Source organism: Austrofundulus limnaeus, unplaced genomic scaffold (assembly GCF_001266775.1).
Source record: "Austrofundulus limnaeus strain Quisiro unplaced genomic scaffold, Austrofundulus_limnaeus-1.0 Scaffold42, whole genome shotgun sequence".
In the NCBI taxonomy this organism is placed as follows: Eukaryota; Metazoa; Chordata; class Actinopteri; order Cyprinodontiformes; family Rivulidae; genus Austrofundulus; species Austrofundulus limnaeus.
Window position 1 is genome coordinate 1,593,385 of NW_013952444.1, and position 12,753 is coordinate 1,606,137.

The 12,753-nt window shown below is 41.3% G+C and overlaps 2 protein-coding genes across 3 annotated transcripts in view; both read right to left on the minus strand.

The window, feature by feature from the left end:
• The window catches only part of abca4b (ATP-binding cassette, sub-family A (ABC1), member 4b), a gene marked incomplete in the record, with an annotated part of 46,405 nt that extends 36,776 nt beyond the window's left edge, over positions 1 to 9,629 (minus strand). The window contains 7 exon segments of the mRNA XM_014007493.1: positions 3,070 to 3,267; positions 4,562 to 4,689; positions 5,266 to 5,405; positions 5,497 to 5,638; positions 5,811 to 5,904; positions 6,355 to 6,467; positions 9,162 to 9,629. Coding sequence (XP_013862947.1) covers positions 3,070 to 3,267; positions 4,562 to 4,689; positions 5,266 to 5,405; positions 5,497 to 5,638; positions 5,811 to 5,904; positions 6,355 to 6,420 — 768 coding nt within the window.
• Positions 9,630 to 10,510: 881 nt separating this feature from the next.
• LOC106516904 (rho GTPase-activating protein 29) overlaps positions 10,511 to 12,753 on the minus strand; it is a 32,897-nt gene continuing 30,654 nt past the window's right edge. For both annotated transcript variants that reach the window (XM_014007494.1, XM_014007495.1), the window contains one exon: positions 10,511 to 12,209. In XM_014007494.1, coding sequence (XP_013862948.1) covers positions 11,118 to 12,209 — 1,092 coding nt within the window. In that variant the 3' untranslated portion in view covers positions 10,511 to 11,117. The remainder of the gene's footprint in view (positions 12,210 to 12,753) is intronic.

Here is a 12,753-nt window from a genome sequence, read left to right on the forward strand (position 1 = left end):
TTGTTTTTTTTTTTTTTTTTAACGGATGTCCCGTGATGGGATCAGGGGGAAAAAAAGAGTTAAACAAGTGCTGGAAGCCTCCAAGAAGTGTTTTTCACTGAGGAAGGAAACTTTTTTGCATACTTTCTTAAAACTGAGTTTACAGGAATTACAATTAGGAGCCTACTGGGTAAAATCCTGTCAAACTATCCAAAGATTGTTTTTTTTTCCATGTGGATTTGGCATGTGGCAATAATGGAATGAAAATTGTTCAACCAATTTCAAAACTTCAGATCAATCATTTGATATGAAATCACTTCACTGCCCCTGAAGCTCCAAGGCTAGCTTTCTGTTCCTCAGAATCCATCAACAGAAGGTGTTCGAAAACGCCTGGTCAGGGCAAACCGCTGAGGGCGAGGAAACCCTGTGTGCCAAGACAAACACGCACGAGATATCCTTCCTCCTGCATTCCTTCTGCCTGCATTTTCAATGAACGAAGGAAGAAAAGAGAGCGGTACAGTAAAAGAGTGGGAAGAGAGAGAAAAAAGTGAGAGAATGGGAAGGGAGGGTGCTGAGAGGCTGATGGGGAAGGGAGTCAAGAGCTTATGGAGTGTAGAAACGTTGTTAAGTCAGAGGTCAGAACAGTAATGGGCTTTGCATTTAAAAGGTTAAATGACTCAGATGTTGCTTTTCCATCAATGTGTGAACACTTAGAGCTTAACTAACATTAAAGACATAACGTTCCCTAAAGAAACACATTCCACCGCCTTTGATGTCAGACTTTAAACAAAGTTCATATTATGATGAAAAGAGATTGAGTTACAGCTGTTTTAGTCAAACCTTATAAATAATGCCACGAGTACTCTCATATACTGCGAGATGACTCTCAGCTACTAACACACCAGTTTTCAGCTGAATATCTGCTAAATTAACCACATTCCAGCCATTTCTGTGCTGGTTAAGATCCATTAGCTGTGGTGGCCATTTTGAATTGAGTCGGCCCAAAAGTTCATTATTTGTAGACACGTATACCCAATAAATGTTTTCTAAAGGTTTGATTAAAGTATGTCCACTGGTTCAGACAACGTGCACACACAGACACGATCAAAACCCTAATTGGATGAACGTAATTTACCTTCAGCTGTGGGTGATGAAATTTGACAAAGATGCATTTGCATATCCAATTAAACAGATGGAACATAATTATTAACACAGGGAATACAAAACAAAAGCTGCATCCTGTAACAATATCCATATGTATGTATTACCTGTGCAGTCAGGTAAGAAAAACAAATATGCATGTACAGTGTATTGTGTTGGCCCCTCAGTTGTGGATATACATTATATCCAGTGTTAAAAGACACAAAGACATGAGCAAAAACATTATCCTCCACCTTCACTGTTTAGTAGCAGGCAATAACAAACACAGGGCCGGTCCATGGCATAGGCAGTACAGGCAAAATACTAAGGGCGCAGTTCATCAAGGGGGCGCCGCAACTAGGGGGACAAAAACAATTGTTTTTCTGTTGATTTAGTCTGTAGAGTAATGATTAGTGTGTAAATAGAAAATAAAATAAGGTTAAAGGAAGTTTAAGTTATGATCTCAGACAAAGTTAAGGTTAAAGTTTCGTTTTCTGTGTTTTACCTTCATAAAATGCTGATTTTATGTTGTTTTATTAATCCCAAGAATTTAGTAAAATGTTCTTCAAATGCGTGCAGAGTTTTGAGAAGATCTTCTACAAAGATCTTTCCAGGAGAGTATACCCCTGGACCCCCCCCCCCCCCCCCCCCCCCCTAGAACTGCTTTACTCCACAGCTGCTTATTAACATGAACAGGTGTTCCTCATTGCTGTCAGCAGATCTTGGTAGGTATGATGTAGACTTCTGGTACTCTGCTACAAATTAACTATATTGTTAAAGATTTTAATTGGACAGCCTGGTTTCTCAAGGCAAAACATAAAATCAAAAACAAAACTTTTTCATTTGATTTGTGAGATTCAGAAAATTCCACAAAAGGCACCACCAGAAATCTTGCCCAGGGTGCCAAATCGACCAGGGCCGGCCCTGAACAAATACGTGCTGATCTATATAAAGCATCTAACTACAGACACCCAACTGTACATCAGTTTTAATCAATTTGGCCTCATTTCCAAACCGTTTACAAAATAATCACATTATTTTAAGTTGTATGTTTGACCAAAGGCACAATCAGACGTTCTTTAACCCACAAACTGAGGTGAGCAAACCCTTCAGAGCAGCCCGTGTTGGTAGAGTGTTTGCATCTTTTCTTCCAGGACACCTTACAGGCTGCATGCGGTTTCCCGGCTAAGCTCATTAGAGAAACAGGCCAAGAAGGATAATGCCGTATGAATTCCCTGAGCCAGTCAGCTGACTGACCCTGCGTGAACCGGAGCAAAACTGGGCCCAGGTCTGGAGTCATCTCGCACCTCTTTCGATTTTTACTTGTAATCCTTTAAAGTGGCTGTAACCTACCCATGTCTGAATTTATACAGAACACCAAGTGCGTTGTGCCCGAAACAACAACCGGACAGAATTTCAACTGAGAATCGTAGCTGAAGCAGAAACAACTTGGTCTTTGTCAATCCAGTTGCAAATATGAAAACCTCTCAGGAATTAATTCTGTAGACTCTGAGCTGAACACGCTGGCTCAACTCGCCAGCTCACATTTTAATGCACTTTTTTTTTCTTTTTCAGGCAATCTGCATTTTCTTTGCTAATGTTTCAAACTGAGATGGCCTGACTTGGTTAGTAAGAATGTGAGACCCTGAGATGGAGTGGGAGGATAAATGATGGCGGGGTACAGAGTAACATTTAAAAACTTGCTGGCGCGAGGTTGGGCTCTTCCAGACTTGGAAAAGGTGAAACGGTTTTAAAATGTTCTTTAAAACCGTTTCCCTGAGAAATCACCAAGGTATACTTGAAAGGAAATGAGCACAAAAAGGCCTGGAAGCTTTTATTTTTGGGCATCTGAGCACAAGCAGAAAAAAAAAACCTCCTGTCATCAGCCTTTAGCTGATGCAACTCTCGCTGTTAAGAAATCATTTAAATATAATTTAGGAGTCTACTAACCAGTTCAAAAATCTTGAAAAAGTCCAGGTTGGCGTAGAGGATGTCCTCTATCTTCTGCAGCCTTTGCTGGCTGAGGGCACACATGGCGTTTCGCACCCCATGGAGTCCCATCCGACTGGGGAAGATGATGAAACGCTCCAGCAGAGCCTGGCTGCATGCTATGTTCTTCAGCTGCAGGTCTGGGACTCCAAACGCAAACTGGACAACACAAGGAGAAAGGCAAGGGCAGAGTTTTGAATTTCAAAGAAAACAACAGAAACTGCATTTTATTTCTTTTCTTTTTTGTATAAATATAAAGCTAAGACTTAGCAGAAATTTATTTTAAAGGGATCCCTGATTAGTTGTAACATTAGACTTTATTTGATTTATTATTTGATATTTGATTTATTGTTTAGATTATTCTTTTTATGTACTGTGCCCTGAGACAACGTATGTTGTGACTTGGCGCTATATAAATAAACTTGAACTTGAAATTGATAAATATATATTTTAACTGTAAAATAAAGACTGTAAAAATAATGTATGCTGTTTAGTTTTGTAAATTTCTAAAAATATATTTTAACACGGACGGAGCCATTTTATTTACACACAAAGCATTCTGGGTAAATGATGACATGGATAGGTCCTCGGTGTGAGGCTGCTAGCGAGCTATATCCACCCTGAAGGTTAATCTTGGACAATATCTGATGATCGACTCTTTTAAATGGAACCAGAGAGCGTTGACAGAGAGGAGAAGGTAGAAATGACTCAGCCTGTAACTGAAAATATGGATGGAGGACAACAGAGCTGCTTCATGGAAGAAGAACCTCAGCTAGCCTGTTAGCCTTTGCGCTAGTGCTGACGCTATACATGTATTAGCTCGCTGCTAGCACGACAAACAAGCTAAACTGAGATCCTCCATCCGTATTTTCAGTTGTAGGCTGAGACATTTTTCCGTTCCCCTCTCTGTCATGTGGGTGGAGGACCTCAGTGACGAGAGGAGAATGTGTAGCGCTGAGCTAATACATATATATGGTGATAGCGTCGGGGCTAATGCTAAAGCTAACAGGCTAAGCTGAGGTTCTTCTTCCATGAAGCAGCTCTGTTGTCCTCCATCCATATTTTCAGTTCCAGGCTGAGTCATTTCTACCTTCTCCTCTCTGTCAACGCTCTCTGGTTTCATTTAAAAGAGTCGATCGTCAGATATTGTCCAAGATTAACCTTCAGGGTGGATATAGCTCGCTAGCAGCCTCACACCGAGGACCTATCAACGTCATCATTTACCCAGAATGCTTTGCATGTAAATAAAATGGCCCTGTCCGTGTAATATATTTTTAAACTTTTAGTTTAAAAACGATAAAAACTGAACATCCTACAGTATTTTACAGTCCTTATTTTACAGTTAAACTATATGTTTATTAAATAAAGTCTAATGTTACAACTACTCATGGATCCCTTTAAAAAAACACACTTGTGTGTCCTAAAAAGCTCTTTTTGAAGGTTTGAACGTCACCTGCTCCAGGCGTATCTGCGCGTTTACGAGCTGGTGAACCACGGACTCCGAGAGGCCGGCGTCTCGTAACAGGAAAGCCGTTAAAACCTCGTCATCCTTCAGAACGTCACCAACTTTCAGGCCGCGGCCTTAATGGAAAAATCAGAAACAGTAAAATATCAGACGCACAGAATACAGAGCGAACCTGTGCAGAACAGCTGAGAAGAAAAGATTCACAGTCAAATAAAACAGCAGGAGAAATCAGAGAAAAGCTCCTGCCAAAGGATTAGGTGAAAGATATTGCAGCGTGTCTTTAAGCCAAAATAAAGAAACTGAAAAATTGACTGACATATACCAGTAGTCATTTTTTGTGTTGATTAATCTCATTTAGCTGTGGCAGCCATCTTGGAACAAATCCAAAAGTTAATCAACTGTATATGTGTTCATATATTTTGCAGGCAAACATTATCCCTCCAACTTTACCTTCATCAGTAAAAACTACCCCAAAATGTGAAAACTGGGCAGTATTAAAAGAATAACTCTAGGTAAAAGTGTGAAAATAAAAAGAAAATTCATATAAACATCAATCATTCCAACTCCGTTCATTATCTTCCTCTGTGCAGATTAAAGATCTGAAAACTTGTCTTTTAGAAACAACTTATTCGCCAAGTCGTTGAAACGTCCTTCACAGGAGACTAAAAACGCTTCTCACGAATTCCTTTTACCTGCAACCACAGAGGGGGTGTTGCGTAAAGTATCCATGAGGTTAGAGAAGGATGTGATGTCACGCCAAAGCCTGCCAAGCTGCTGAACTTCCGTCTGATCGAACAGAAGCTCCTGGATGTCCACGTAGAACCGTGCAAGCCTGGGGACAGGCAAAAAATAAAATAAAAAAAACCTAAAAGAACGGCCCTGAATGATTGTTTGAATATTGTTAGGAAGTTTCTTGTGCTTACACTGAGTTGTTATAGTTGGAAACAATGCCCGGGGACTCTCCCGGGGTTGGATATCTGAAGCAGGGGTTGTTGGCGTTGCAAAAGATTCCCTGGATCCAGGGGAGAATCCCTGCCGAAGGCATGGCCTTGTTGGGGAAGTGACCTGAACAAACAGACAGCGAGCACGTCCAGACTCATGACCTGATAGGAACAGACTTCCCAAAAGGGTTACTCTGCTTTAGCCTTCCCATGAAAGACATAAAGAAGGATGTGTTTTTATAGCTGAGAGGGGATTAGCAATGTTAGCCGCAGATGAGGGATCTTTGATTTCTCACACTCATGTTGTTGGTACAGTGGATTGGCCTTCCTCAACCACACGAGCCCGACGAACAACAACACCGGCCAGAAGACCTCCACCAGGAAGCGGATCTGAACAAAACCATGAGAAACTGTTATATTTAGTGTAGAACAAAGAAACAGAACAAAACGGAATCTGATACAACTGCTATAAAAATGAAAGTAGCATTCCTTGAAATAATGCCTATAGCCTGAGGCATTTCATTCCATCACTCTGAACAAAGCTGCTGAGTGGTGCTCAGAGGATGTGCAGTGACTGACTCTCAGCTACAACCACGCCATATTTCAGATCAGGATCTTTAAAAATGCACTGTAGTCATTTTTCTGTTTGCTAATGTCAAATGATCGTAGCATCCACCTTGAATTGGATTGACTCCAAAGGTCAGTTGCAGATGTGCATCTAATGAGATATTTTGCTAACAGACATATGCTACATTCACACAAAGACACATCGAGTTTATATCGTCACTTTCTGAACTGCCAGTGGTGGCGTCTAGGTGTGTTTTGTTTTGGAACGTTTACCTTTTGTCTTTTGCGGAGAGTCCAGTTTTTCCACAGTAACAGGCGGATCTGAGAGCCTCTGTTCATCGCTCTGCAGCTCAACCCCTGGAGGGGGTCATCCAACTGTGATGCACCTGCAGGTACACAACTTTACTGCTATGAGCAGCACATACAGTGCACTAGACCTGGTCCCATTATCGATTGGAACCTATCACCATTTGACCAGTTTAGTCATTTTGAACACAAAGTGGACACTGCTTTAATTGTTCATAAAACCTGACAACCAAAAATACTAAATATTATTTATTACCCATCACCACCATGAAGTGGACCAGATTTAATCGTGAATCTTTATAATGAAAATCAAACTTCCTACAACAAGATTACGCTCATAAATGTCTCAGAATGAATAACCAGATAAAGCATCTTTTATTGTTTCCCACTGGCTCTTACTTTTTCTAAATCTCTCTCTTCTCTCTGTTTCAGCTTGTTTGCGAGCTCCAGAACATAAACAGAGAAAAGTGAAGCTCCAGCCGACAGGATGAGGCTGAAAATTCCCATGAAATCAGCGAGGCTTCCTGCAGACCACGGCAGATGTTTATATATAACTCCTGCCAAAAAAACTGGAAACTCAACACTTCGTTTGCTCTCCGCTGGTAGATGCAGCTACTTGCTATGCAGCATTTCTCCATCTAAATGTTGTTTTTATTTGTGATTAAAAACTATCCATGCGCACTGAGAATGTACGAGTTTAATTGTCTTATATGCAGTGGTGGGCAGCACTAATCTAAATATTAGTTGCACTAACCCTAAAGCACTAACTCAAATATTTAGGTCCCCTAATTCTAAAGCACTAACTCAAAWATYTAGGTCCCCTWRTTCTAAAGCACTAACTCAAATATTTAGGTCCCCTAATTCTAAAGCACTAACACACTTAAAATTTTAGCAAAAGCTAATTCTAAACCACTAATATAAACCAACTGACACATGAAACATTCTTCAGAGTCAACATGAGACAATATTTACTGTGTGCAAAATGCTGTCACTTTGTGCCCTTGGTGGGCCAAATGGGAGTCACTCACTGGCCACATTTGGCCCAAGGGCCTTGAGTTTGACATGTGACCTTGTAAATAAGTGGCATATGAGCAAAATGTGTGACAGATTTCACCCTCAACTGTGAACAATAATGTTGATCAATAACATTTAAAAACCTCAGTTAGTGCTTCTAAATTTAGACCATAAATTTAGCAAGTGCTAATCCACTAATAAATTTTAAAAAAAAAATAGCAAAAGCCCTAAAGCACTAATCAAGAAATTAGTTCCCCTATTAGTGCTTTAGAGGAACTGTGCCCACCACTGCTTAAATGCAACAGGAGTCCAGCAAAACTGAAAATCTTAGAAACGCATTTCGTCTGCAGCCTATTCAGGGCGGCTGTGGTGGTTAGGGGAGTTGTCCAGCAGGTTGCCGGTTCGATCCCCCGTTTCAGCTGCCTCTAGTTGTTGTGTCCTTGGGCAAGACACTTCGCCCACCTTGCCTACCGATGGTGGTCAGAGTGACACCGGTGCATGGCAGCCCCGCCTCTGTCAGTGTCCCCAGGGCAGCTGTGGCTACAGTGTAGCTTACCACCATCAGTGTGTGAATGGGTGAAGTGTAAAGCGTTTGGGGTCCAGAGGGGCTTCATAAAGCACTATAAGTTCAAGCCATTTACTTCCAGAGCAACTCTGAGCTCAAAATCTATAAAACTGAGTTGTAGCCATTTTTGTGTTTGGCGGCCATCTTGGATTGTGTTAGCTCCAGAAGTTAATTAGCTGTAAATGTTCACCCATTTCTAGCAGCATCATTAAAATGAATCCAGAGTTATTTTGTTAACAGACTCTAAAGGCAAAGTTTATTGGTTAACGATGGGAGCGGCTCTCTGCCACCACACCAAATTAACCTCTAACTTCACTGTTTATTTTTTATAAAGACATTTTAATGAACAAAATCTTTGTTCTGCTCTTCCTTATCAGAGAGGAATAGGAACAGCGTGCAGCCATTGTTTACTTCCTTTGGATGCGACCCAACTTTCACCCTACAGCTCGGGTGAAACAACTCTTCTCTTTACAGCCATCAAACCTGGGAGTGATCCTCCTTCTAACTCATTTTGCTTCCAGGCTCAGAGCCTGCAGAGACGCTTCTGAGCATCATCTCTATAGACCCCCCGGTGGTCTGTTGGGTGAGGATACGTAGAAATCATGGCAGAATTTGGTTTGCAAAAAAGTAATAAACCATGAAAACTACAGGATGTTATTACTAAACTCAGTTCAGATTTAATGCCTGAATAAAAGAATGGATTTTCTACCTGCTCTGTCATCCAGATTTACTCCAAATCAATTCTGAAGATATTGCAGAGAAGAAAAAACATGAACACGTTATGTGCAGATGGACAGGAAAAGTAATTTTCGTTCAGAGCGACATGTCCAACAGATTACCGCAGACTGGCAGACGGAGGAGCACACAAACACTCCCGAGGAAAACAAAAGAGCAAAACTGCAGGACTAAAGCAGGAGAGCAAAGGCTGTTATTATGTCTGAAATCACACTGACTCAAACTCAAATTATACACAACAGGATATTCTTGCACAAGATTGGTCACATTAATGTAGAAATGTTCTTGCCAGCATGTCAGCTCATGAAGAAGCTGCTATGAGAGAAGTACAACAAACAAAAAATAAAAGCAATAAGATGCAACGACAGCAACTAATAACCGCACACCTGTCAGCTCCTGGATCGTCCAAAGCTTTCAGGCTTTGCACGTGGAAAAATTAGGACGTAATTTAGATGCTTACCTTTTATCAAAAGATAAAGTCAAACAACATCAGGAGAGAAACAGGTTCCCAAAAAAAAAAAAATAAGAAAAAGAAAAGATGCTGAAGTAGTGGAAACATTAAGCAGTCAAAATGAGCTTCGAAAGACTCAGAGCTGCTCGCTCGCTCTGCCTGCAGGTCAGCAGCACTCCTAATCTGATTGCTCTAATCTCCCGGCTCAACATGGGCAGGCAGAAATAAAGAAAACAGTCATCCATTCTGAGGTGGAATTAGGCGGATAGCTGCAGAAGAAGAAAAGGAGAAATTGTTGGTGGAGGGAAAGACGGGAGGTGGGCTTCATCAGAGCAGCAGCCAATCTGTTTGTCAAAAAAATAAATAAAAAAACAAGATTCATGAGATTTACCTGCACAGTCCTTTACATCACTCTGGAGGGGACTATTTCAGCTAAGCACCTACAGAATAAATTAGAGTTTGGGCTTAAGTCCCACAGGAGCGGCGAGGACTGGAAGACGAGAGATTATGTTTTTTGTGTGTCACACACGTTTGAAACGACGCTCCGCTCTGAGCCGCAGCGAGCGATGGCGCAGGTGACATGAGTAATTAGGTGAGGAGAATGTGGAGGATTGATAGTGGCACATTAAAACCACCTGAGGCTGCGGCACGCACGGCTTAGCCAAAAAAACTGCGACTAATTTAAGACTTAATGAGAGAAAATTTCAAAACAGCAAAAGGTGAACGGCATCTCCCAGGATTTAGGACGGAAATCTAAAAGCAGAAATGTTACAGCATCTTAGGAGCTCAAGATTCAAAGAAAAACATCAACTGGAGGAAATAAATGCAACTCTGTGTCCACTATTTGAAATGAAAGTTTAGTAGGAAACTTTTATGTAATGAATCAGGTTTTTTTTACTCTATAATTGTTCTGAAAAGTATCTGCAAGTAGGCCAGAAAATCACAGCACTTCAGTGTACGTTTTTTCCTCTTGCCAAACACAGAATGGATAAATAATTTAAAGTTTTATCAACTGTAAATGAAATATAAATGAATCTATAAAAGATGCTTTTTAAAGAAAATACAGTCAAATGCTGGCAGCTTTGCCAAAATGCTAAAATTGAGATATTGAAGCTAAAACAAGCAAAACAATAGCTAAAAGTAGCAAAACGCTAGGCTAGTTAAAAGCTAAAACACAGTGAAACATTGACCTGAACTCAAAACTTTCTAATTATTAAAAATAACTCTTGTAATTAGTGTTTCCAATTTTATAAATTTCATAAAATTACGCAATTCCATCATTTAAAGCACAACTTGCATATTGTACAATACACACAGTGTAAAAAGTCTAAATATAAGAAAAGATTTCCAAAAAAAAATCTTTAAAATATATATAAATTTTAATTTGCAGCAAAGGACTGTTGCATGTCATTTCTCTTCTTTATATTCACAGCTATGAGATGAGCCAAACGTATTGTGACAAACAGGGAATATGTAGGAATATATAAACAGATATGTGCTTTCAGCCTTACATATTGAGAAAAGATCAACAGGCTTAAAAAATAAACATTTATAATTGAGAACACTGCATTAGGAATACTTCAACGTTGGCCTTTACGAATTAAAATTTAAAGGGGACAGAACTCCAACTTGCAAGTGCATGGTGTAACGTATTCAGTAACAAATCAAACACTGAACATGGCTTCTGTTTGCTGACAGGAATCCATATTGTTATTGTGTCATATAAAAACAGCACTTATGTAACAGTTTTTAAACAGACCAGTAAACAGTTATGTTGGCAGTAGGATTTAAAAAATACACTGACCAACTCCTGTTGTAGCTGGAACTTGTAAAACAGATGGTCTTCGAACACTTTTGTGGTTTTTGTTCACATGCCCACATTTTCTCCCAGTCTTTGTTGATAAACATTTTTATAAAGTGAAATTCATATTTACAGATTTGGTTTTTTTTTTGTTGTTGTTGTTGTCAGACAAAATGAGCTTCTCTCTGTTCGTGCTCCTCCAGACGATGGGGTCGCAGTCTGGGTTTAGTCTCGCTGGGGCTGAGGTCGTCGGGGCTGCTCGGGGGAGGAGACTGAGGGGGTGAAACGGTAGGGGAGGCGGAGACCCCGGGGTCGATGGCGCTGTCTGTAGAGTCCTGTGTCTGGTGGCGGGACTGTGTGAGGGCAGGGGAGGAGGGCACTGACAGGGGACTGAGTGAGGGGGAGACTGTAGTGGGAGTCCAGGTGGGCAGTGTCCAAGCTTTGCTGCTGTTAGAAACGGGGGGTTTGTAGAAAGTTCCAGGCGGGGGCTGAAGAGTCCGTGGTGCCCTGAGTGTTAGTGGAAGCTTTGGTGAACTGTTCGACAAACACACTGAGTCGTCTGTGCTCTTTTCTTTTATGAAAGTCCTGACAGGTTTGACTGACGCTGCGCTGACGTTAGTGGAGAAAACGGTGCTCACGCTGCTCGTGGTGGAGACAACAGCAGCAGTGGTTGTAGTCGGGGTGACGGTGACGGGCACGGTTGCCTTTACGGGCTGCAGTCCAGCGCCAGAGGGGGGCAGATTGGCGACTATCATAGCAGTCCTGGGCGTCACCTGATAGTGCTTGTATTTCTTGTCCCACGTCTTCCTCTGCATTGTCTGTGTGTCGATAAAAGGAGTGATGAAATAGGTGCTGACTCTGGACGAGCTGCTTGGACGAGTCTTCTCCGGCTCGGGCATCTCCAGGATAGTTTCAGTGTCCCGCTGAGGACAGCTTCCGTCGACGCTGTCCAAAGCGTTTCGGCTGTTCCTCTCGCTGACCTGCGCAGACGTGGCCAGGCGATCCACAGGCATGCTGATGGGTCGGGACAGCTGTCGGGTGCGCTGGATGCGCAGCTGAACCTTCGGCGCCGCGGTGTTAGCAGAGGAGTTCGACGCCGACCTCTGAGCTTCTGCTCCACCTGAAGCCTGCACCCCGTTGGGTTTCTCAGAGGATGAGACCGGAACTTTGTTTCTTCCAGGCTGGACCTCCTGAACCTCGTCCAGAATGTGTGACGACGGGATCACAGAGGAGTATCTTTTGTACACTTTGGAACTCTGATGAGAAAAAAAACAAATCAATGAGATTACCATCACAAATATTTTCACATGGAACCTTTTAACACATAAATCAAAAAAGAAGCATACTGGAAGAAAAACAACTTCAGTTTCAACAAATGAACAGACAAAAATAGTTTTTTGTCTGTTTTTTCCCTAACAAAATGCATTTTTTGCTAGAATAGCTCCGTATTACCAATAAAGGAGACATGTCCTGCTTCTAAATCCTTTTTTCCACATTTAAATCCTTCAGTGGGTCTACATACAGTGGGTAAAATAAGTATTGAACACGTCACCATTTTTCTCAGTAAATATATTACTAGAGGTGCTAATGACATGAAATTTTCACCAGATGTCGGTAACAACCCAAGTGATCCATACATACAAAGAAATCAAACCATAAATGTCCAGAAATGAAGTTATTTGTAATAATGTGGAATGGCACAGGGAAAAAGTATTGAACACACTTACTGAAATTTTTCTAATATGTTGTACAAAAGCCTTTATTGGCAATGACAGCTTCAAGATGCCTCCTGTACTAGTC